General features: G+C 39.2%; 1 protein-coding gene across 3 annotated transcripts in view; it reads left to right on the plus strand.

Moving 5' to 3' along the window:
- RFX3 (regulatory factor X3) overlaps positions 1–26,986 on the plus strand; it is a 108,161-nt gene that overhangs the window by 23,741 nt on the left and 57,434 nt on the right. For 2 of the 3 annotated variants that reach the window (XM_030969074.1, XM_030969076.1), the window contains exon 1: positions 25,695–26,049. The exons of the other annotated variant lie outside the window; for it this stretch is intronic. In XM_030969074.1, the coding sequence (XP_030824934.1) occupies positions 26,037–26,049 (13 nt within the window). In that variant the 5' untranslated portion in view covers positions 25,695–26,036. Of the gene's footprint in view, positions 1–25,694; positions 26,050–26,986 lie in introns of those variants that run through there. 3 annotated transcript variants of the gene reach the window in all.

Genomic DNA, 26,986 nt, shown 5'->3' on the forward strand with positions numbered 1-26,986 from the left:
CTGGTAGGAAAGAAAGATGACTCCGATGCTGGCGAAGTCCAGGATTTACTAGTCCAAAGGGAGGAACAAAACAAACCCCAGCAAAACAGACCAAAGGAGAGCCCCGGGGGGTTACATGAGGTTTTAAAGGGATGGGGCGGAGATGAGGAACCCCACCTCGAGCAAATAAGATTACAGAAACTAATGACTGACATGAAGGTACAACCAATGAAGACAGCGTTGGGGAGGGGCCCCGGTCCCTGAACCAATCACCCCAAGCCTCAGAGAGAGATTTCTAGAAGAGAGTGTGTGGCTAGAGGGTGACTGGCAGAGAACCGGGGAGGAGTATAACAAAAGACACATTTAGAAACCAGGGCAACAGGGGAGGGGTTAGGAGATTGACACTGAGGTGGCGGGAAGGGGGAACCCGTCAGAACCATTTTACATAACTTGTAGGGGATAACAGAACAGACCAAATGAACACACCACAACATTCAGCTACCGCTTTCAGAACATTTATTCTGAATGCAACATGATATGGTTTAGTTAAAATGCTTTCAATGCTGTTTTGCTATCTGGTTTATTAAAGATGCTTTAGGATAGTATAGCCTCTACTAGTAAAAGACTAATGTAAGGAAGTAATTTAAGAATAGAATTGTTCATGGTGAGTTGGATTTTATTAATTTAGTCAGTTAAATACCTTAATTAATGAAAAAAACTATTGAGCGAAATCTGAACTAAATGCCAGAGCATAGTGATAGTTTAGATGTTAAAGTAAGTTGCATAGAACTATTCCTTGCTTTGCATTAATGCTGGTGTAATTAAAAAGATACCATGTCAACATTCCTGTATCTTTGTCACTGCATAACTTACTATGTGACCTGCTGTTCAGCAATGAGCTTATTCCTCATTATTTGCTTTTAAACCGGAAATCTAATTTTTGCATATTATACAGTTGCTGTCCGTGTCTATAGTTCATCTGGGAATATTTGAATTAAAATGATTAGGTATTTGGAAATTGATTTATTGGTCATAAACATTAGCCAGATCTTGTATCTGTAGGAAATATGTCAGGACTTAATTGTTACAGTCAACAGTTTCAGTCCTACAAATGTGTGAATAATTCATTTTGTGCTGTATATTGCCATTTCTTTACTACTGGAAGTTACTACTTCAGAGATAAGAAGATTGATGAAGAGGATTGAATGGTTGAAAAGGCAAAGAGACATATCAAAGATCATGAAAAAGAGTGTGGGAAAACAGTACTGAATTTAAAGATTCTCAGCTCTTAGACAAGGATCTTCACTGCATGGGCCAGGATGCCTGAGAGTTGTTTTGGTTTTTCTAACCAAGAGATTATCTAGGGAATGAAACATCTACTGGATATATTGAGATTTTTTTTTTCCTACGCTTAAGTCAGTGAAATACTTAGGACATGCAAACCAGTAAATGGTTATATGGAGATAGATGTTCATTTTGTGTATATTATTAGAGTCTAGAGCTTAAGGCACTCAGTTCTGCTGCTAGCTCTGAATTCAGCTTTCTAGTAAGATCAATATAATCACTCATATATCACCTGTTACAGGGTTGAACTCTAAACATTCTAAAAAGGGGTGAGAAAAGCAAGAGGATTAGTCCATTAGTTGCATTTTGAAGAAACTGGTTAGCATCACCTGAGATTTATTTATCACTTTGTACAGCACACGCCTTTTGTAATGATTTTGCACTTTTTCAAATCAGTAAATCTACTCAAGCAGTGTGATAAGCCACCACAATTTCTACTAAAATGAAGTTAGTAAGCAGCCAAAGTAGAGTTTCCATGGACTAGAACTTCTAGGATTAGCTGCAGCTTAGCAACATTCTCAGTGTATTAAGGACATATTCATAATGGTATTTCAGAAGCGAACGTAATTAAGGTTATTTTTGAAGTTTATGTTCATTCATGACTGTAACATAATAGAGCTACATTGGTTTATCAGTTTATCTTCAATTATACTGTTGGAGTTTACCGAATAACATCTTCATTAACTGAATTTTTAAAAGTAAGTTTCATAAGCTCAGTCACTGTAGGGGAATTCTTAATGTAGTACGTTAACTTGATGGTCAGATAAATATGATCTGACCATCAAGTCAGATCTGACCAATATGACTTGAGACAGTATGAGAGAGATAACTACTCAAAGCATTTAAAATGTCATGTGAGTAAGAAAGATCATGCTAGTGATTATATTAATCTTCATTACATTTCATTAATTTCAGATGTTTCATGTTTTAAAGAAATTTCTGCATACTACAACAAGAAAGAATTTAAAAAAAGCAAAATTAAATAAATACCATATGGCTTCAGATTCTCTATAGGTATCAGTCAGTCTCTATCAGTAATCATAAGAAGGTGGAAAAAAATTAGGTAATGGATTTCTCTCAGGCATGCATTTGGAGTTAAAAACTATCAGGTGTGTGCAGTATTTCTAGTAGGTGCTTGTCATAAAAACAAGGATTGGTGTCTCAGCCTGTTTTCAAATATCTCTACAGTAGCTAATTTTCTTTTTATGCACTTGGTGTTTAAGGTTTCAGGGAGTTTAAAGACTTCAACTTCCATGCCATTTACTGTTTAAGTATGATTATGTAAATAACTGTTTTGCTTTCTTTGTATTGCTTCTGTAGTTATATAATTTAGATACTATGGCAGTAGTGGTGATGGGCATTTTAGTTAGGAAATGTTAATTTCTTCTGTCTGGGGTTTTCTTTGACATTGCTTGAAAACATGCAGACCCCTGTCCTGATTATTTTTTTAGGCTGAACTGAAATACCACTATACCAATGGTATACAGGAACAAAAACTTGACAGCATTCACTGTAATAAAGATTTATTAGAAACCCTGGAGTACATGAACAAGTTTTTTTAACTTAAGGGAACTTAACAGAACATACTTTGGGAAAGAGCTATGCGTACTAAACTGCATCTCTAATACTAGTTCTTGTAGAAAATATATAGGAAGTATTCTTAAAACTGTGCAGTTACAACATCATAATATACTATTTTCCTAGCTTTCCATACTATAAAGAATGTGTAAGAAAGGCATGTGAATAAATTGGTACCTTAACTCATTGTTACACCTCGTGTGTGTGTGTGTGTGTGTGTGTGTGTGTGTGTGTGTCTTTTTCTGTCGCCCTGTGGGCCAATTTTTTTTTTTTCTAGAATGAGTTCTTCCTTTGTTTCCTGGAGAGGAACAGTTATATTTTTTCTTACATGGATTTTTATGCAGTTGTTTTCTACTGGTTTTTGTTTTCTGAGCTGAAGTTGCGCAAAACTCCTCCTAGTGTTTTAAATTTAGCATTAACTCTCCTAGGAACCTGATCACTTCAGTTTCTACTATCAATGACTGGAATTTCTCAAGATTCTAGCAACATGTTTTTTCTTCAGCTCACTTTATGTGGTGTCAATTTATTTCAGATTGACAATGTGGTCTTTTCCTCTACTTGGACACCTTTCTTTATGGACAGTTGACTGTTACAGCAGTTTCTAAATGGAAGATGTTTTTGGGAAATCAAATTTTGTGCAGGGGAATCAATGCGTTTGTGATAGCAGACACGAAAAAGGGTGAAGCCAACTGGTGACACCTTGACTACAGCATGGAGGATTGAGAAAGGATGTTGTAATAAGCATGTGCTGTACGTGGAAATGGAAAAGGACCAAGACATTGACTACAAGAATAGGGAAGAAAAAGTTTGAGAACTATTGCAGCACAGATAGGTTTCTATAAAGATAGTAATTTTTAGTTTTCCAAAAATACGTAGTAAAAACTTAAGTAAGATTTCATGAAAGCTCTAGAAGCAATGACCTCTCTACCTTAAACGTAGAAGGTACGTAAGAAAAACGAGGACAGAAAGTATACATTTCATTCTTTTCTTCCTGTCTGTGCACCACGCCTTCCTTTGCCCTTGCTTTCTCCCCTTTTCTGCTTTTTTCCCTTTCTTACACTTTGCCAGACAAGAAACTGCAATAGAAGAAAACAGTGAAAGAAGAGAGTTTTAAAGCTTCACTTCGTGTGTCCTTAAAATACATATTTTAAAAAGACTTTAGGTTTCTCTTTGAAATATGAAATTAAATAAAAATTTCAGTATTTTCCATTTTTCTAATCTAAAGGCTGAATAATGCCATATAACATTTTAATTTGCAACCACTATTCTTGCTGTGATTTTTAGATTAATTTTTTTATACAGAGTGATTCTTTACAACAAAATTTTAGATATGACAATCAAAAAATGAATATATTTATTTTATATAGCATATGCATATTTAAAATAATACAGGGAATTGTTTATTAAAAAGAAATTATTCTAGTTTTTAGGCCTGATGTGTTCACTCTTTTGTAGATACATATTGTTTTGTAATAACATCCCGGTTTTCAGAAAGGAGAAAGGGCAGGGGGAATGAAGTTTGAATGTAAAATACATTTTAGCTTCTCCAAAGCTTATGTTGATATAAACAGGTCTAGGTCTTTATGGTTGGCGTTTGCAGTTAATTAGCTTTCTCTTCCTTAACAAACAAAGCAAATGGAGTCACAAGACACTTGTTACCTTTTCTGTCACTCTAATAATAATTTATGTATTTAACTTATGCAGGTTCTTCAGCTGCTTTTAGTGCTAATCTTCCTACATTACACGTAATGGAAGTGATAAGTAAAAGTTGCAAAACATATGTGTTGCAAGAGAAAGCATGATTGACACCTGCATTCCTCTCTACAGAAAAAAAAAACCAAGCATGTGGTGGAGCCTAAAGAATGTCCTAAATGTATAAACCTTAACACTTCAGGTTTCAGAAGTTAGCTTTGAAAAACAATTGCTACTTTGGATTGCTTTGAAATACTACTTTGAAAACAGTGTTTTGTTTTATTGATTTTGGTTTTACTTAAATTTTTGACAGCAGTATCAGTAATAGAAATTACAGAGAAAAGAAAATTTATCTTATATTTTGAAATAACTTTTTACCCCATCTGAAAGAAACAAATGTCAAAACTGTCAAATCCAAATAGGTAAAGCAGAAGACACAGGAAAAGAAACTAGTATGCTAAAAACATGATGTGAAATATTGTAGGACTTGTGGTTATACTTTGTGAGAGATGCTTATGTACTACAAAAATGTGTTTTTCTAAATTGAAGGCTTACCTGTAGATTCTTTCATGTCTGTTGAAGAGGGAAGAAGATCCAGAAATAAGGGTGTTAATCTGGAAACTTGCAGTCTGTTCCCTGTGTTGCAAATTCATTGTGTGTGGTCCAGAATTAATTGTTTAGGCCTACACACCTGAAGGAGTTCACGAATCTAATTCTTCTTAGCTGATCCTTAGTCAGAGTTTCTAAGTATTAGGGTTTTTTTTGGTTGTGATATTTTTTCTTTTTTTTTCTCAAAAGTGTGAGATTTTTTAACATACTGAGATTTAGCACCTTGAATTTGTTGTGGAATTTAGAAGGAAATGTCTAGGATTTAAGAGATACCAGTCTTGACTTATCTTTTTTATTTTTCAGTACTTTTTATATAGAGTATTTTTCAATCGGATTGAAGAGCTTTTATCTGAGGAAAAGAATATATTGGTATAAAATGGACAATATCATAATCATCAGAGAAGAAATGAGGCTAAATTGAGGGCTAAAATTGTTTAGCATCTATCAGTCTCCAGAAAAATGTTTTGGAACTCAAGTGGGTTTTTTTTTATTTTTCTTACCCATTTATTTCACAAAGATTGATCCTTATCATTTGTCAATGCAAGAATGTAAATTGCTAAAGTAATTTAAAAGGAGATTGATTTCCTGATGGCTTTTAGTGACTACTAAGCACTATCTACAAACCAGTCCTTGCAGTTGTGTATCACCCAAAAGCTTGCTGAGATATGCATTGTATTCATCCTGTAGGTCATTAATGACGACATTAAACAGTACTGTATGCACTATTGATCCTTGCAACTGGACTGGCCAGCTGCTGAACTTCATGCCACTGGTCACAACCCTCTCTTGTTAAATTCTGTTCAGGACTCTTTTGAAATGTCAGTATTAGCAAATACATGTTTCAGAGCTTCAAAGACTTTAGTGTGCATGCTTTCTAGTCCTAAGAAGTCACGAGTGGGGCAGGCTCTCTCTTGGGCCTTAATGTTGCACTTGCATGCTTGTATAAAAAGTCTCACTGGACATACTCAAAGTTGTGTGGGCCATGGTTCACTATCTGGTTCATAAGGGTTGCATTACAGGCATTGCTGTGAAATTCTTACTGCATGTGTTAGGCTGATTATAATCTTAATTCCTGTTTTTTTTGCAAATCTCATATTTCAGCACTATTTTTTTATTTTCCTGTAATGATGGTTCTGTTCCAGATGACAGTATAGTACCAGGTTTCAGGTGTATCCCAAAGTAACTGTATTGTGGTTTTGAGCAGGAAAGGAGGGGAGGGTACTAAATCTTTGGGGTTTTTTGACACATGAGATTGTAATTTTCCAAATCCATTTTTTTAAACAGATTAGACACAATCCTTTCATTAACTTTCCTTGCCTTGTGCTTTCATCAGTAGTAGTATTCTTCCCTTTGCTTTTATATTGTATTATTAATTTATTAGCTAGTTTTCTAATTTACTTAAAATAATGAGTGAAATTACATAAATCCTGCTCAACTTCCCTTATTTCTTATTTTAAAGCTCTCTCTACAGCATGTGGTAATAAATTGCAAATCTGCATGGGTTTTAACTTTGGAAACAATTAGTCTCAATAAATTGCTGGTAGTGACCAAATATCCTATAAACTTGATGACAGAATCAGCTCTTAAGCTATTATATTTTATTAAGGTCTTATTGTGCTTTTGTGAAGACCACTTCATGTTCTCTAGTCCATGAGACATATTGCAGATGGTACAGTTGCTATTTGTCTTGTTTCAGAGTCTGTGTTTGTTACTGGTTATTACCTTCTTCCATTTTGTCAGACTGGTTTCTGGCTCTAATAAAATAGGGCTTCAAATAATGTGCTGCTTATCCTAAACTAAGACACAACAGATTTTTCTAATAATTTGGTTATCATGAAGATACATCAATCTTCATGCAAAAGTAAGACAATAACTTCTAAGACTGAAATGATGAAGTGCTAATATATTGTGACTTTGATGTAATATATTAACTCCAGAATGTACTCTTATCTGACATTTATTGCAGAGTATGCTAACAGTAACAGTTTAATTTATGACAGCTTGATAAAGGAAGTATACCCTTATTTGCTTGAGGTCATATACAGCTTTTGCACTTTGCATACTGCTTGTGTACATAGTTTCTGTTAAAATAATCCTTTTCTTTGGTGATACATATCGCTTGGGATTTTCTTGTTTGTTTATTGTTGGGCTTTTTTTCCTTTTACTTGCTTAGATATATCTAGAAAGTTACTAGCATTTGTTGGAACCTTCATAAAAACAGAAAACAACAAAATCCATCTTTTTGTTAACCTATGCAGCTTATCTGTATAAGACAATCTAATACACGTCAAGGAATGCTGATGTAAAAAAAAAAAGAAAAAATGGACTGTACTTTTGGAATGTAATTCATTTCAGTATCTGCAGCACATAGGAAGTTCTCTTAAGAAGACAGACTGAAATTCTTGAAAATATTAATATGCTCCCCAGAAACTATCACAGCTTTAGCTCACTCCTCCTTTTTGCCCCTGGAAGCCACCATGACTCATTTTAAAAGGTGCAGAATATGATGGTTAGACCCCAGCTGGGAACTAAGCACCGTGAAACCTCTTACTCACTCCCCTCTCCCAACTACTGCCTCCCTGCACCCATCCACTGCGCAGAAAAGTTAAATTTCATCGGTTAAGGAAAAAACACTTCATTAATTTAAACAAAATATAATTTACTACTACTAGTAAAGAAAAAGAGCGTGCAGAATACCAAGGGGTTGCGAGAGACGCGTGCTCTGGGAACCCTCTGGACGTTCGCCCCAAGTGCACGAGGGCCGTAAGCCGCGCCCCCAGCACGTGCGAGAGGACGGCAGGTCCGGCGGCGGGGCGGGCCGGGCGCTGCCCTGAGCCTATCGGGCAGAGGTGTCAGAGCTTCTTGGAGCTCTCCGTCCGTCCCCTGGCGGCCGCCCCCTTCTCCTGACAGCGGGATGGCGGCGGGGCCGCGGTCGCAGCCGGTAGCGCCAGTGCGGGGACGGGCCGAGCGCGCTGTGCCCGGGCGCGGCGCTCTGGCGGCAGCCGGGCGGGCCGAGCACGTACTCCTGGTAGTCGTCGTCCGCCCTGACGGAGTGCAGGATGCGGCCGAAGCGCTGGCTGCAGAGCGGGCAGGCGGCGCTCACGGCGGCCCACTGCCGGATGCAGGCGAAGCAGAAGGTGTGCAGGCAGGTGTCCACGTGCGCCGCGTCGTCCAGGTCGCCCAGGCAGATGGGGCACAGCCCGGCCGCCGCCGCCTCCCGCTGCCCCCCGCTCGGGGCGGCCGGCGCGGCGGAGCCGCTCTCCTGCAGAGCCTCGGCGGCACCGCCCGCCATGGGCGGCCGAGAGACGGGCCCAGGGCCGGAACTTCTCTGGCGCCGGGAACCGGGCAGCAGAGAGGGCCCAGAGCGTGGGCAGAGAGGGGAGACGGGGGTCCCCGAAGGGTCTCCGTGTAGGGCAGAGAGGGGAGACGGGGGCCTCCCGAAGGGTCTCCTTGCAGGAAAAGGAGACTTTACTGGAAAATGATCGAGCAGCTCCTCAGCTGCCTTCGACACCTGCCTCCCCCTCCGTTCCCCCAGGCACGCTGCCCCCCATGGCAGGAGAAATCTCCCTTCCACGCTGCTCCCGCCCAGCCAGCGGGACTCGGCTGGCACAGGGTACCTGCAGGAGGCGTCCGGGAGCGAGGAAGTGGCCGGGAGCCCTCAGTGGTGCCGAAGGCCCCCGAGCCCTCTCAGGAGCCAGAACCGCATGCACTGGCTACTGAAGTACTGTGAGTTTATGGCTGTTTGCCCCTCAGTGATAGCACGTAAGTCTCTGGGCCTGCACCACAACCCGCACCTTAGGAGGACAGCAAACATTCAAGGGTGAAAACCCTTGAATCACAGGATGTTTATCCTGTCGTGGTGCCTTTTTGAGCTAAGATAAGCCTCAGTCTCCTCAGATCCTGTAATGACTATTTCCCCTTAGTGTGAGGACTCGGCAACAGGCAGTGCAGCAATGCAGGCAGGGAACTGTTGGTGCCTATGAAGCACTCTGTCTTGGCACTTCAAAGATCTGTCGGGAGAAGGACACCTTGCTTGGTAAGAAAACTTCAGAAGTGGAAAGTAAACCCTGGGGGGCATCTCTTCCAAACACCTGCTCAAACAGGGCCACTTAAGAGACAGTTGCTCAGGACCACATGCAGATGGGTTATGAAAATCTTCAGAATGGAGATAGCGCAAGCAGTTCTAGTGGTTTTTCAGCCTCACAGAAAAAAAAAAAGCTTTTCCTGATGCTCAGTAAGGATCCTCCTGTATTTCAGTCACAGGCTGTAGAATGGATATCTGCTCCATTGTGAACCTCTCTGGGTTGCAGGGGCACAAACTGTGTCACCATTTTTTTTCCAGAGGTTTCAAGAATCTCTGTTCCAGCACCTGAATCACCTTCTCCTCCTCCTCCTTCTAACCTTGATTGCTTGTCTTTTTCACGTGCTGTTGAATGGCTTTTTTTACCCTCTCTTGGTTATGTTATCACAGGGGCATTGCCACCATTGGTGTTCAGCTCAGCTTTGGTCAGCAGTGAGTCTGTCTTGGAACCAAGTGAAAGTGGCTCTCTCTGACATGGGGAGAGTTTCTGAAAGCTTACCAAAGCTAACCCTATAGGCCCCCTGCTACCCAAGTCATACAGGAGCCCAGAATTTGACACAGCGTTCCAAGTGTGGCCTCACCAGTGTTGAACAGAGGCCAGAGATGACCTCCCCTTTCCTTGTCTTCAATACTTTGTGTAATGCAGCTGGGGATTTTTGTAGCAAAATACAATTTAGCTTCTTTCAAGGAGGAAAATTCAGGATGGAACCTGTTGTGCACTTATATGTGCATATCGATAGTTTAAACATGAAAGCGTTTCCTTGGTGCATGAATTGCTCAGGTTACATGGCTGTAGCAATGTAACATGCAGCTGTAGCAAGGTTAAGTTTAAATATTTGGTGTTTTGAAGATGGTTCTGTTGAGCATATTGAGACTATCTTAGAATTAGCTAGAGACAGCAACTTTAAAAATAACTTTATAAATGTTTTTGTGTTGTTTTTAGGTTAGGCAAGTATATGTGTATACATGTACCTAAAGGTTGCTAGTTATTTCTTCTGTCCTGTAGGTCAGGAACTTACTTCTGTTATGTCTGCACAGAACTTCCTGGGTTTTTCTTCATAATATTTTAATACTCTGTGTAATAGCTCATTATATTCATGGCATGTAAAATACATGAAATTTGTTTATATTTTAAAGCAAATTTCTAGTCCTAGAGCAAAGTCTTAACAGAAAGATTTTAACTTTGTCACATACACCTTGCACTGAGAACTTCACACACCTTTCCTTTTATTGTGCTGTGTCTTGTTAGGTGGTAGTTGTATAATAGTTTTTTTGTGTGCACCGTCTCTAAGTGAAAACCACGCAAATGCTGAATTATTTCTGTTGATACAAAATATGGCACATTTCAAAGTGCAAAACTAATGCATTTTTAAAGGTTTGTGTTAGGTAGGAGTAACATGCAGGTAGTCTTCTGCAGTGTAGAGAACTTTTGTCCAGGAGCTTGAGGATCAGGGGAAGGTGTGAGGAGAAATAGGAAGGGAGAGAAGAGAAAAATAGCAATTCTTGTAAATATCACAAAACTGAGTCAAGGATACTGTTGTGGCTTCCTTTTATTCTAGGAGATACACTATCTCTCTTCTAGTAAACAAATTAAAAGAAGGGAAGAATATTTCATTAGTATTTTGTTAGGTGTGGTGTGTGGTAACTGTGCAGCTTGCCCAGGTGTTCTAGATTTGTGAAATTTGTACTTCATAAGGAAATTTCTGTCTTGTCTGAAGTATTTAAACAATGTAGTTGAAAAAAGTAGCCAATATGACTGGCTTCTTCATTGATTAGTGAGCAGCCTTGACATTTCAAATGTGAGTAGACCATTTAGATTGTGCTTATTTGCTAATATGTTGTGAAAGTATAGTGGATACAGCAGGAACTGGAATAAAATCTGACTGTTTTTCAACTCCTGTAAGTATTGCCACTGATCTTACTTTGTATTTGGTGTGACTTGAATTACATTTTTTGTCCTGCCTTCTCAAAGCAATTGAGGTAGTTGTGTCATTATCTTGATTCACCAAAAATGGAGAATCACTTGGGAGCATACAAGATTTGGACATTTTAACCAAGTGAGTGTTTTAATGGTGGTTGTAGGGTTCTGTGGCTTTCTGGGGTTTTTTTTCTTAGAATGAAGACAAAATAAATATTTGGTTAAGTGGGCAGTGTTGTTTACATAGAAATAACAAAATATAACATAATGTTGACTCATTTATAGAGAAGATAAATCTTGCAGTAGGTAGGCACATTTTTCTGCTTGGTACCAGAAATTTGAACTACAATGTACTGAATTAGAAGAAAGCTGCTCTTTTCCAGAAGTAAATAATCAGCACTTATCTAAGCATGATGTAGTCAGTGTGATACCTGTCAATTAATGTCAGATATTAAATGTAAATATAATAGCTGCATTGGCATATGTGCTGTGAACAGTAACACTTAAGCAAACTCGTTTAAAACACACAGCTAATTTTGTGGGGTCTGACAGGCAAGTTTTTTTTTGCATCAAGGAACTTGCCTTACAGTGATTGGTAGTTTTTGCTTGCTTTGTTGAACTGCAGTAGAACTGCTGGTAATATTTGTCTCTCCATATGCTAAATGAGTGAATAGTTGAGAGTAGCTCAGGCTTTCAGCTCTTCATGCTACAGTTGTTCTCCTAAAGTTACCAAAAAAAAATCAGTACTGATTTGTTTTGTGGGTAAGGTAAGAACTATTTGCTGTGAAATTGTAGACAGACTTGGAATATTAGCTCTATAGCAGTAAAACTTTTTTATATTTAAAGGCAGTATACGTTTGTTTATACAGTGCAAGTTCCAAATGTTGGCATCAGGGTCCTCTTTTTCCACGTGAAGAGAAACCAGCATTGTAGCACCAGTGTAATTTTTACAAAATGAGAAAGACAAGAGTAGTATAGTATAGGATGAAGCCTTAAGGAACAAAAGCTGTAAGAAAAGCTGCAGTAGGAATTAAACAGTTTTTTCAAGTAAGGATAACAAGCCTACTGCTGTAATGCTACAAGGATGTGAGCAGTGAAAGAACAAATAATTTTTGTGTCTCTTAACTGGAGACAGGGAGGTATCATGCTGTAATCCAAGCCAGGTAAATAATAATGTTGTGTATGGTGAAGTTCATTCTTAGTAAGGCAAAGTTATGTGGACTAGGAAGTATGCTAAGTTATTTCTTACACCTGACCAACCATTTGAATTAAATCTTACTATTTCTGTCTGTCAGATGGTGGAGAAATTTGTTTCTTATTTCTGTTCTTATCTGAGAGCTGTCTTTTAATCCCTTACTTGTGAAGATGATGTACAGATCCAAGCTCATTTTTAATAGGAAATTTTCTTACCTCAAAAACCTACATCTTTTTTCTTATGTATAGTGTTTTAAACTTCATCTTCCAGTCTGCTTGAGTTGTTTTGGGTTGCACTGTTCTTTTGTGTACAAGCACAGTGGATCAGATGCAGACTGTTGAACCTGGAACCATACTGTCAATATGTTAGTTTGATTTGAGTCCATTCTTTCTTGTAGTCAGTTTGTCAGTTGCTGCAGCCAGTCAGTATGTTTTTTTCACTTTTCTATGTACAGACTTCTTAAATGTAAGTGAACCTATCTGTGAGAAACTAAAACATTCCAGTTTTCCTATAAAAATCTTTGCACTTTTGATGCCTGGAAGATAGCAGTGGGTAAGCAAGAATGTCTAGTTAAGCTGAATATAGGTTAATAATTTGGTAACTACTGATTTACTTGATTTTTTCCCCAAGATGTTAGATGTTATCTCTCTAAGAGGAGATAAATGAGTTATGGGAAGAAGGTTGTTAGTTTTTCTTTAGGTTGAATTAAGAAATCTAAGCACTCTGCTTAACCCTCCCTTTTTAAATTTTTTTAATGAAGATTTAGGTTGTCTTAGAAAAACTGCTGGATTACTGATTATTTATGCTACAGCATGAATATCATCTTTAGCATTTAGAACATAAGTCATCTGGAAATTGGCCACTTCTAAGATTGAGTGTGTGGAGAGGCTATCTCAGAGAAACACTGGTGATCATATTTACCACTAAAGGTATTTGGATGTTTCTGAAGTTATAAAGGTATGTCATGAAATTTAAGAGGCAATTTACCTGTGGGTCTTTCTTCAGGAAATTATATGTATCTGAACTTAATAAACTTCTTTTATTAAGGCTGAACAAATCCCTTCTGATCTTCTGGTCTGCCTTTCCTTCCACATCAAATATAATTGCTTTTTTTCTTTTTTTCTTTTTTCTTTTCTCTTTTTTTTCCTCCTTTTTTCTTTTTACCTGTGAATCCAAAGATGGATAGATGGATAGAGCATTTCAGATGGATAGAGCATTTCATTACCTCCAGTCTAAAGTCTGGAACTGAGGCACTTGCTGTTATAGTCAAATCTGCTGTTGGTTGTCTTTACTGAAAGGTTATATCAATCTACAGTTCCCATTTTCTTTACTGCAGTTGTGTCTAAATACTTAGCAAGTTTTAACATGCCAACACTTAATATGTGTTACAGTGTATTGTTGTTTAGGGAGATCAGAAAGACTTATCTGAAACAAGTTAAAGTTATACATAATTAAAGCTATCAGCATAAATAAAATATATGAGAATTTTTTTTACTACTATTATTAAAGAGCACATAATATGCTGAGATTTTTACCTTTTAAAAATCACAGATATAAACTAAAATACGTTCCATTGTCTGTTCTTTACACTGTTTAGTCCTTGCAGATTCTTTTTGCAATATAAAGTTATCAAAATATCCTGAAAGATGAATGTTCTACTATACCAAATGCTGTCAAGACAGAAACACTCTTAAGTAGTCTTAGGAAGAGAGAGAAATGTTATCCATTCATACACAAAATATATCAGATGGTTTAAGAGCCTTCAAGCCTTCTGGTAAGTCAGAAATACTATGCCACCAATTTGTGGTTGATCTAGGACCTGAAGTTATTAAAAATACATTTTTTTAAAGTTTTCCATTGTAAGTTCCATATTTTCAGGTTCCACACCTTCATGTAAATTATTTTATCAGTTCCTAGGTCGGAAAGTTTAATGTCCTTGAAATAACTTTAGAAATTTTCTTCAGTTTTTTCAGGGAGTTCAGAGGATAAATCTGTCTGGTGTTGTGCAGACCACGATGAGCAAGCTATGCCAATGTTCAGGGCTGACTGAGGCTTCAAGGCAGAGTTAATTACTCTGATGCTAAGGAAGAGTTTGCATGCCTTGCCCAGAGCATTCTGCATAATTTATGGCTGAATGTGATCAGTAAAGAAGCTTTGCACTGAAGCGTCCACAAAACTTGGCTCTTTCTTCATGGTTTCATTGTCAGTGCTTCTGACAGAATGCAGAAGCGCTGCATTTTATTCTTTGGAATACTTTAGATTTAAGTATGGTTTAAATTCATCTCGCACCTAAATCCCATGCAGGTGCTCAGTCACTTCCTCATCAGCAGGATGGAGGAGAGAATTAGAAGGGTTATCCCTGTGATCAGTTGAGGTCAGCTGTCCTGAGTGTTTCCCCTCCCAGCTTCTTGCATCCCCCAGCCTACTCACTGGTAGGGTGGTACAAGAAGCATAAAAGGCCTTGGTTCTGTGCAGGCGCTGTTCAGCAATAAGAAAACTATCTCTGTATCATTAATCCTGTGTTCAGCACAAATTCAAAACCCAATCCAATATGAGTCACTATGAAGAAAATTACCTCTACTGCAGCTAAACCCAGCACATTCCAGCCCTTCCTGGCGTTTACATCATGCTCGGGTGCCATACTACTCGGTATGATCTCATTAACCACAACCTGCTTTCCATTTGATGTAATAATTTTCCATTTGATATAATACACAGATAGCATTCCCTTAGTCTGAGAACCACCTCATCAAAATGTTAATAAAATGTCTACAGAAGGTCCATTGAGTTTATTTAGTCCCTGACTTTGAGCTCCATCGGTTCTGGTGGTCATTTGGGACGGGGGAGGTGGTGTGTTGCATGGAATAACGGCACCAAAGCCAGCTCACATCAGGTCCCTGCTGCACTCAAGCTCCTTCTCTTCCATTGGTTTGGGTTGTTAGTGTCATGGTAATCCCTATAAGATCCAACTCAAATCATGGCTTACAGCAACAGTTTAAAGGTACATCCATTATGAGCTCTGTCCCTCATCCTTTTGGGCCAGGTTTATGGGTTAACATTGCAGTGAACTCCTTCACTTGTTTCTACCCTGCCTACCAGCAAGGATTTCCTGCTGTGGTCCACCATGAACCTCCATGGGCTGCAGAGAGACAGCATGTCTCACCATGGTCTTCAGCAAAACAGGCTGCTGGGGGATGTCTTACCCATCATGGGGTACCATCCACCGGAGACAGTTTTCTACAAACATTTTCAGCATGGGTCCTTGTCACAGATTGCAGCTCTTCATGACCTACTCCAGCCTGAGTCCCTTCCACAAGGTGCAGTCCTTCAGAAACAGCATGCTCCAGCATGGATCCCTCACAGGGTCACAAGTCCTGCTAGCAAACCTGCTCCAGGGTGGGCTCCTGTCTCCATGCATTCACAGGTCCTGCCAGGAGCCTGCTCCAGCCATGAGCCTATTGCGGGGTCCCAGCTGCTTTCAGTTATCCAGCTGCTCCACCGTGGAGTCCTCAGTCCATGGACTGAAAGTGGATACCTGCTCTTGCATGGACTCATCCTTCTACTCAAGTTCACACTGGTGTTGCAGTCCGTCCAGTACAGCATCACAGGAAACTGCCACAACGCCCTGGCCACCTGCCAGCCCAGGCACTTTGCCATGGCTGTTTTCAAAATGCTCTCAGGCACAACACAGCACAGCACTGCAGCGAGCAGCAAAGACAACAAGTGACCACTGGTGAGCACTAGACTCTAGTATTCAGTCAGGCAAGCAAGCCCCATGGCAAGCAGAGGAGACAGCGCTTTACTAGCTAAATGGCATTAGCTATAAATTTGATATAGTACATTTGGGTCAAATCTGTTGTTATCTTGAACTCTTTGTGCTTCACATTGGATGCCAAAAAGGACTCTTACGAATTAATCCCAGTGCCAGCTAAGCCCCATGCAGCTAGTCAGTCACTTCCCTGCCACTGGGATTGGGATGAAAATTGGAAAAGTGAGAAGACTCATGGGTTGAGATAAAAACAGTTTAATAGGGAAAGCAAAAGCCACACACATAAGCAGAATAAAAAAACAAGGAATTAATTCAGTGCATCCCATGGGCAGGCAGGTGTTCAGCCATCTCCAGGAGATCAGGGCCTCATCACACATAATGGTGATGTGGGAAGGCAAATACCATTGTTCCAAATGTCCCTCTCTTCCTCCTTCTTTCTCCCCCCAGCTCCATTTTATATGCTGATGTTGCAGCCATGTCTCCTCCCAACCTCTTGTGCACCCCCAGTCTCCTTACCAGCATGGTGGTGTCAAAAGCAAAAAAGGCCTTGGCTCTTTTTGTAAGCAGCCTGCTCAGGAATAACAAAAGCAGCTGTATTTTATCAACCCTGTGTTCAGCACAAATCCAACATGTAGTCCACTCCAACAACCATGAAGAAAATTAACTCTATTCCAGCCAGAATTACATGATGACTAGAAACTTCTTTTTTTCTTCTTTTTTTTCTTTCTTTTTTCTTCAATTAATCCTCTTTCAGTAGGAATACAAGCATGTGTAAGAATAATTTAGGATAAGAGGGTAATTTAGGGGAAAAGTATAAGGATAAGCAAGGCTTGTTTGGCTACACAGCTGCTGGGTGCAGAATGACAGATGTAAATGAGAATGATGAAGTTCATCTGGACACTCTGTGTCCTTATCATCTTCTACATTCCCTGCCTGTTGACATCTTAATTATTTTCTAATTGCATTGTATTTCAGAATTATATTGCATTCCCAGCACTTTCTTCTCCATTTATGTGAGTTGACACCATAACAAGCAGAGTCCCAGTTGTAGCTAAGGTGTGAATTACTGCAGCTATTACTACTGGATAATTGGAACTGTTGTAAAATTCTGAGAGACACTGATCAAATCTCCAAATTTCAGGCACATTTTTTTTATGCTCTACTTCTAGTCTGTTACAAGCTAAGAATCAAGCACTAATCAAATACACTGGTCTTCAGGCTTCTCCTGAGTGTTGATACCTATTTTCAGACATCTTTGCATTAATCTGTTTCTTGCAAGTAGTTGCAGACTGTGGCATACAAGCCAATATGATAAAATACTGTACTTGTGATTTCTAATTCATTTTTTTGGGTGTCTGAGTATAGGGTGAATAAGAATTTATTCATTTTTCTGTTTTAAGCAAGCAAGGTAATGTCTCAGAGCAAGAATAAACTGGTATGTTTCACAAATAGACCATCTCGGTACAGGGAAGGAAAGATCCAAGGAAAGATGCCTCAGATGATGTCTCAGTCATTACCAAGGTAAAATAGTCACTAACTTGTCTCTTGACATGCATGATATATATCCTTCTCTTACAAAATAAAATTGCAGGTTGAGGAAGACAGGAATGAGAGAAACTGTTGAGATTTTATCCGTTCCATTCATTGTTTAAGTAGATTACATACAGTTATCCCTGAAGTAATCCTGCCGATATCCCAGCTCTAAGGCTATTTGCATGTTTCCCTCGTCAGCATAGAAAGGATTTGTCTTAGCTTGCTTCTTTGTTTTAAGGCAATCTAGTCCTTCCTAGTGGCAGAGTTAAAGTATTCTTGTTGAAGTCTTGTTCCTTGTACTTTCATAGATAAAAGACAGCTGTAGCTTCTGTATTTAGTAACCAAATGGATTTCACATGTGGTCAAGAAAGCCATCGTGTCTTGAATCAGCAATGATGTGGCCAGCAGGACCAGGGCAGGGACTGTCCCCCCATACTTGGAATTGATGAGGCCAGGCCACAACTCAAATCCTGTGTTCAGTTTTGGGCCCCTCAGTACAAGAACATTGAGGTGCTGGCGCATGTCCAGAGAAGGGCAGTGGAGCTTGGGGAAGGGTGTAGAGTACAAGTCCTATGAAGAGCAGCTGGGGGAGGTGGGGATGTTCAGCCTGGAGAAAAGGAGGCTCAGGAGAACCTTACCACTGTCTATGACTACCTGAAAGGAGACAGTGCAAGATGGCAGCAGCTTCTCCCAGGAAACAAGTGACTGGACAAGGGGAAACTGCCTCAAGTTGCCTAGAGAGGTTCAGGTTTGATATTAGGAAACATTATTTGACTGTGGTTAAGCATTGGAATTGGCTGCCCAGGGAACTGGTAGAGTCACTGTCCCTGGGAGTGTTCAAACAATGAGCAGACTGGGCATTTTGTGCTATGGTTTAGTGGCCATGGTGGTGTTCAGTCAAAGGTCAGACTTGATTTTGGAGATACTTTCTAGTGTTAATGATTCTACAATTCTGTGGTAATTTATCATCGTTTTTCAGAGCCTAAACCTGAGATGTTTAGAATATATGTCTCCAAATAACTTTAAGTGTATCAACAGTATTTTTCAGTAGGATTCTCAAATCTCAGAGTAATATTCTGTATCTTAGTCAAGAGAAGAGTATCACGCAGTAGAAATAGGAGCTGCAGAGAGTAGGTGTCCAAAACTTGCCATGATACTGCCAGACAATGTGATACCTTTTCTAATTTAAACATCTACTTAATATATACATATTAGTAAATTTTTCTAGCATAAACTTGGTTTTGTTGTGTGCTTCTATCAAAACACTTTCTGTTAAAATAATTTAAAGTTTTAATTGTACTGTAATGCAATACTTCCAGCAAAAATACAGAATTTAATCTAACTCAAAGGTGTTGTACACACAGGGTGCCATCACATAGTTATTTGCTTACTGTAGTATGTATACTAGGCACTTCAGTTAAATATTGTGGGGATTAGGATTATGTATCAGTATCAATGCTGTCTGCGTAAAATCATGTCAAGTATGTATGAGCCTGTAACGCTGTTTCCAATGTTTTGAACTGCTTCAGCTTCTCAAAAACTGAAATATTAAGATTTATGCATCCTAAGTAAAACAACCAAAACTTTACCTATTTGGAATCTGATAATTTTGTGATGTGTGGATTTTGAAGCAAACTTTGCTGTAGTTCAGAATAAGGGAGAAGATGTCTCTCTTCATTTTCTTTTCCCGTAGATGCACAATCTTACATTAGAACTGTTGTTCTCTAATATGATGTAGCAAGACAGGATCATTCTGTTGAATCTTTTATTCTGTACATTTTCCAAATTTTAAAGATATTTTAATATTAAACCACTTTTAGTTTCTAGACTGCTCTGAATAGCCCATTAAGAGCTTTCATCAGTTTTTATCCTAAGCTTTCTTTCCTATCCAGTGACTGTAAATTCTAGTTTGGCAAATGATATTGGTGATAACCTGAATATGATGTGGTGGGCTGTTATTGGGTGGAACCTATGTCTCTCTCTCTGCATTCTCTTTTTTTTTCTTTTCTTTTTTTTTTTTTTTTTTTTTTTTTCTTAATTGGCTTCCCCTGTCCCCATTCATAGGGGCACTGTGGGTTGTCGCCTGTCTCACCATCTGTTTAACTACTCCTAAGGTGATGGGTGAGGGAAAAAATTATCAATACAGCCATTGGGGCAATAATTCTGGCATGAATTTTTTCCTTCTTCTTGTACCTAGTGAGGAAATGTCTAACTCTGAAGCATTTGGAAGTTGCCAGTGTATTAATAATACCGTAACTCTTAAGTGTTAGGTTATGACATGAGCTAAGGCAGATCTGACTCTTTTCAGTGGTGCCCAGTGTAGGTACAAGAGGTGGTCCTCTCTCAACCTGAACCAAGGCTTTTTCTGGGAGGCTGACTAAGGATGGGTATGAGCTGTCCATAGAGGCTGTGGAGTTCCTATTCTTGGCTGTATTCAAAAGTCACCTGGGCGTGGTCTTGGGTAGAAGGTAGGTAGGGTAGCACTGCTTGAGCAGGTCCCTTCCAGTCTCTGGGACTGTTCTATCATTTGGTGAAAGTCCAGTAGTAAGAATCACAAACAGAAAATTTGTGACGCAGAGGTGACACATGGAGAGCATAAGCTATTTCTTCTAATACTGCTCATTCTGTTAATAAAGTAGATTTTTCCAGCTGAAATGTTTTTACTTTTTCATTTTATGTTTTGATCTACTGAGTGGTCAAAATAAATACAGTCTCCATTTTGACATTACTTTTTCTCCCTTTATATCATTATTATTAGGTACACGCTCAATCTTTTGATGAAAGGACTGCAGCACAGTATCATACTAGAAGAAAGAAACCCACCCAAACACCCGTAACTCACTTCTTAAATAACCTAGAGATCTCCTTTCTCCATAACTGTATAAGTTATGCAGAAGCAAAAAAAGCTGTTTTGTTCAGGTGGTTCTCCTGCTTTCATGTTCTTCCTCAGAAAGTAATCAAAATGCATTTTGTTGTTGATAATTTTGAAAGGTGTGAAGAAGTAGCATTATACATGTTAGACTTTATAATTAATTCTGCTGTTATCATTAGTGCCCTAGAATAAGATCTTGGCTCAAGCTAGAAATTTCATTTGATATTGTAGCTATTATTCTGCATAGAGATATTTTTGGGAGATTGTGAACATGCTCATTCCAGCTTATGACAATTATGCTAATATAATAAAGACAGATGCCTCAGTATCTGAGAAGTACCTGAGTACTATTAAAGATGGATAATGCTTGATTAAGTGTGAATTAAAAGTCATGATATACTGGGCTTAGCAGTGTAAATAGCAACTTACAAAGCACACTAAACTTGTAGAAATGTTCTGTAATAAAATTCTTTATCAAAACTTGTTTCTGGTTAAACACTACAAAATACCATCCCAACAAGGAAGTTCCTGTGAACTTCATCCTAGATTGTTTCCTGAAGACATTTTTACTTCTGAAAAAAACAAACTGTAAGGTTAGATAGCTAATGTCCCTCCATTGCTGCCATTCAGTCATGTTTGCTGTCCCAGCACATGACTGTCATCTCAACAAGGCGATAGTCCTGCAGGTGCACAGAGGTCTCTTCCTCATGTTTATTCACCATGCTGAGTGTGGGGCAATTCTATACGCCTTCACATATGAGCTCTTCAGACAGATACTTCAGCATGCTGATTTCTGAAAGAAGATCTGTGTGGCTTCCTCATAAACATGCCTTGTAGCTACTTCCTTGCTCATATGCACATGCTGGAGGTGACCCTGCTTAAGCCTCATTATTTGACTGTATGTTGTCTTTCATTCATGTCACCCCATGCCTTTGCTTGTCGAACTTGTCCACCACTCCTTCACTGGGCTGCTGGAAAATAATTTCTTCCCCATACCTCTCCGTGCTCCAGTCCCTTCCTACCAGGTCAGCTATCATGCTGGCAGAAATATCTCTGCCCCAATTGATGAGGCACATCCCAGCTCTCCCAGGTTGTTAACCTCAGAGATGGCTCTATGGTCATAAAAACCAAAGTCCTGTTGCTAATGCTGGTTCTATAACCAAGTGTTGACATGCTATATCAGTGCCCTCTTCCTCACATGCTTTCACCCAGGATGAAGGAAAACACCTCTTGGACTTTTCTACTCACAGACTCTCTAGTGGACAAACTAATGCTTTAGAATAGCATAAATGTAATTGTTTGATGGTTTGCTAGTCTCACAACAAAAATTTTGAGGAGCTTTAGCCTGTAAGTGAATGTAATCTTGTTGCTGGTGTGTACTAATGGGTAAGGCTGCTGTGTAATACTGGTTAATTTTCCAGCAAGTGAAGATACAATTTTGATGGTTTTGAAGGTAAAATTAGTAAGCAGATCAAAGTGAGAGTGTCATGAAGTAGTCATTCAATCTAAGCACCCATGCACTGTGATCTCCTGGCAATATGGAATTTCATTATGACTGTTGTTGACTAGTACTGTACCATTCTTAGGGACTTAGTAAGCAACTGATCATCAAGACAATGCTTTTTTATCTTACAAACTTTCTTTGAAGGGGTTACCAGCAGTTTCTACTTGCACAGGTCCCTTCCCGTGTGCACCTCTGTATCTCACCCTTCTGTTTGTTACTCTTTTACAGGGTTTTACTACTCAGAAGTAGTTACGTAAGTCCAGAGAGGCAGCTTCTAAATTTCATTCTGTGCCATTCAGTTAACTGTTACTCCTCCATAAATCTGTGACAAGCTGAAAAAAGAGTAAGGAAATCTGTATTACTAACTGCAGTATTTAGCAACTAGTACTAATACCAGGCAGAGTCCAGCTGCCTACTTTGGCATTCACAAGAACCTTGGGAGAAGACAAACAGTCAAATAGTGTTTAGTAAGACACTGGAGTTGTAACATGAAATTCCATTAATATCTAGAAACTATTGTAATATTCTGTTCTTCCTCTGTGAATAGGTTGTGTAATCTGTCTTCTACTCTGGGGTAACACAACACAGTTATGAAGTAAATTATTTATAAAATTTTTGTTTATACAAAAATTGAAAAGGAATGCTTATGTGAAACTATTATGAAAACTGTTTCCATTTGTACTCTTGTTCAGGAGCCAAGCATTCTGTATTAATTGTTGAAACAATGTTTTGAGTTTTCCTTTATAGTGAAACACATTATGTTGCTGCAAATTCTTAATTAGTATATTGGCTATTCATCATTATAAATAGATAAGATTTTAAGATTAGCCTTTTATTCTTACTATTAAAAGCCTACCATTACTGCATGTGATTACGAGATCTAGTTCAGTTTATCTTCTGTGATGTTTTGTTTAGGCTTCTAGAGGAGAAAAAAGAAATTTCCTGCTGCACTTTAAAGTAAATTACAGGCTTTCATTTTCTGCATTGAATTAAAGCCTGCTACATTATTTGATCTAGACAATAAAGCATATGTAGCTGAACAAAACTTTGCAAACTCTGGTTGCTTAAAAAAGTAAATTAGTTCAGTGTGAAGTAGTCCAAGAACAAAATAAACCGTAATCTGACACATTTTAACAATCCCTTTTGATAAGTATTAGAACAAGTTATACTCTTAAACCATCCTGTCTTCATATTTGAAGTCTCAAAAACAGAAGGATTCCAACTGAGAATTTGGGTATATTAAAAAATCTTTAGGGAATTTAACAGACAACATGAAACGGTACAGAATATATAGGAAAGGAATAATTTTCAGCTTTGCCTAAGTGCTGCCCATTATACTGAGGAAATACTAACCTTGTTGCATGCAGCAGCTGGGCCCTGACAGTATCTTTTCCCACTTGGAGGGGTTAATTAGTCTTCTTTCAGAATGCGGCCTTTTTAGCTTACATTCACATCATGCAACAAGACTGGCTATACAAAGCAATACCATTTACAGATGGGTGTGTCCGACTGCTAAATTAGGCAGAATAAAAAGGACCTTGCCAAACATTCATCTGTTGTTTGTCATACACCTGACAGTCCAATTAGGCAAGGATGTCTTTTCTGCTGGAATATTCATTTCCTTTACTTACGTGGAGTATCAGTGAAAAAATGTGAGAGTCTGCGTTTAGATTATTTCTTTGGCCTTAATCCTAGCCAACAGCCAAGCCCCTGCAGCCACTCACTCTCCCACTGGTGGGACTGGGGAGGGAATCAGAAGGTAAAAGCCAAAGAGCTCAAGGGTTGAGATAACAGTTTGAAAGGGAGAGCAGAAGCCAAACACAAGAGAAAGTAAAACATGGGATTAATTCAGTGCTTCCCATGGACAGGCAGGTGTTCAGCCAGCTCCAGGATACCAGGCTCCATCACACTGAGCATGATGTCACAGGGTCTGGAATATCCCTTTGGTCAGTTTGGGTCACCTGTCCTGGCTGCATCTCCTCCTGACCTCCTGAGCACCCCCAGTCCCCTCCCCAGTGTGGCAGTGCCAAAAGCAGAAAAGGCCTTGGCTCTGTGCAAGCCCTGATCAGCAATACCAAAATTATCTCTGTATTATCAACCCTCTGTTCAGCACAGCCCAGTGCCAGCTTCTGTGAAGAAGGTTAATTTTACCCTAGCCAAAACCAGCAGTGTGTTCTCGATACTGATGCAGTGTAAAGGAATTACACTGACTTGATGTGATGCTAGAAAAACTTCCAGTAAATAGGAAGATACTTTGGTTGACTGTCAGACAATATTGTATGGCACCTAGAGGGAAAAATGTGTACAGTGTACCGAACTATAATAAAATTCTGTATTTAGGATAGAAACTTAAACCAGAACAATGGAAACAGTCCTGGCTGAATGCTGGGCGCTCGCCAAAACCACTCTGTAACTCCTCCAGTCCTCAGCTGGACAAGTGAGAGAAAATGTAACTAAAAGCTCATTGAGGAAGATAACAACAGGGAAGGATCACTCACCAATTACCATGACAGTGAAAACAGATTCGACTTTAGGAAAATTATTTGAATTTATTGCCGATCAGATCAGTGTAGAATAGTAAGAAATAAACCTAAATCTTCAAAAACCTTCCCCTCACTCTTCACTTCCTCCCAGGCTTTGCTTTATTCTTGATTCTCTACCTCCCCTTCCAGCAGTGCAGGGGAATTCAGAATGGGGATTACCATCAGTTCTTCACACATTGTTTCTGTGGCTGTTTCCTTCTCAGGGGGTGAACTCCTCATACTTTTCCTCAGCTTCTGTGTAGGGACCCTCACACAGGACATAGTCCTCCATGTATTTCTCTGTGAGTTATTCCTGTGGGCTACAGTTCTTAACAAACTGCTCCAGCATAGGTCCCTCACATGGGATGCAGCCCTTCAGGACCAGGCTGCTCCAGCATTACTTTCCCCTGGAGTCACAGGTCCTGCCAGCAAACCTGCTCCTATCTCAGCTCAGGCACCTTCTGAAACCTGGTTTTCCACTGACAGGTCTGCAGGTTCTCTCACATACTCTCACTCCTTCTGTGACTGCAATGTGCTTCTGCCCAGTAAGTGTTTTTTCCCCCTTCTTCAATATGTTATCTCAGAGGCACTACCACTGTCACTGATGGGCTCAAGGCTCAGCTTTGGTCAGCACTAGTTCCATCTTGAATTCAGCTGGCACTGTCTTCATCAGACACAGGGTAAGCTTCTGGCAGCTCCTCAGAGAAGCCACCCATGTGGTCCCCCTTGCTTGCTACCCAAGCCTTGCCAGACAAACACAATATACCCATCTCTCCTTCCTCACCTGTTCTTTCTGAACAGCCTGCACTACAGCCATGGGGTTAATCTCACCAACTTTGAGTAATCACAAGTAGGTCGTAACTTTCTAGCAGCATGGAGGCTTCCAACTCCTCCGTATTTATTGTGTGGACATCTATTTTAATTGTTAAGATTTTAACATATAAATGTAATCTGAAGTTCTACTTCTTTATTCTTTTGTGTGCTGATTTTTATCAGATGTGCTGGGTCCTGAAGTGCATCCACTGCTTAAAAGTACAGGGTTCAGTTAACATGAGACTCTGAGAGTCTGTTGATTAATCTGAAATTAGTTTGATCAAGAATTTATCAGTCTTTCTGAATATTTAAGAAGAGGAATTTAAATCAATCAGGTGTTCCATAGGCATGGTTTCCTGGAGTTTAAACCAAGAATGGTCCCAGCTGGCAAGATCCTTGCCCTATTGCCTGACCTCATACCAAATTTATATACCTGTTTCCTGCTTTGTAGTGGCTACATTTGAATGCAAAGTGAACTAGAGACAATTGGAGGGAGGAACTGCAGAAACCCAGTCGTAAATCAGCTTAAACTGCTGTGGAACCCAGCCTTGAGAGAACACTTTGATGTTGACACCTGTTTCTGCAAGGAGAACACTGAAATTTTTTTAATACAGTAATTAATTCCTCATGTTGTCTTGTGGTATGTCCTTCAATATTTTTATTATGGTTTTGTCAAAAAAAAATTGTTGAGTTTTTGGAGGAGCTAGTTGTTTGGTGGTAGTGGTAGGGATTAAAGTTTCTTCAGTGTCAGCCATCTGGATTTCATGAGTTAAACTGAAAAAAAATCATTTGCATAAGTCATTCTAAGTATCTACAATTTTTTTCCGTATAAATCTCTTTTATTATGCATGATAAAGCTACTAATTTTTAGTGACAGTGGTTCTCAGATTGCCAAAGTATTTTGTAGCTAATGTAGATTAATAGAGACTGAGGGCAGTAAAAGTTTTCACAGAGCATTTGGATTACAGACTAGTAATTTGTGTTTGTTCACTGTGATTGTTCACAGACACATACAGTCGTCTGTTTTGAAGGTACCAGGTTGTCTTGGTTTAGAGCAAAATTTTGGGAGAGAGAGAGAGAGAGTCTTTAGAGGGGCTCTAGTAGGAGGATAAATTCAATCGGCTTCTTCTCTTCACAACTAGTTTGGGAGAAAATACTTCTTTGAAGAAAAGTGGAAAAAAGCTGTTCATTAAACAATAGAACTTAACAATATTAAAACAATAAAACTTCTTGCCGCTCTAAAAGAGATGACTAATTGAGAAAACTCTCTCCGGTTGCAGCTTAGCTCACTCAGTCTCTTATTAGTCTTTTTGGTGCTGGAATTCTCACAGGCTAGAAGAACCTGCCTCATTTGTTTATTAACTTCACTGGTTAATCCACTGCTTTAAAAAATTTACAAAGAAAGGGAAATAAAAGACTGATTCACAATTTTGAATTCATTTTGGTTTGTCACTATTAAATTGTATTGTCATTTTGGCTCTGCAAATTTGAGGAATCTGCAGCTCACAATCAATGTTTCATATGAAGGCATGTCATTCTTGGTTGTCTTTCTGATAAGTTTTCTTTGTCAGGCATTT

This window comes from Camarhynchus parvulus, chromosome Z (assembly GCF_901933205.1).
Source record: "Camarhynchus parvulus chromosome Z, STF_HiC, whole genome shotgun sequence".
NCBI classification, from domain to species: Eukaryota; Metazoa; Chordata; class Aves; order Passeriformes; family Thraupidae; genus Camarhynchus; species Camarhynchus parvulus.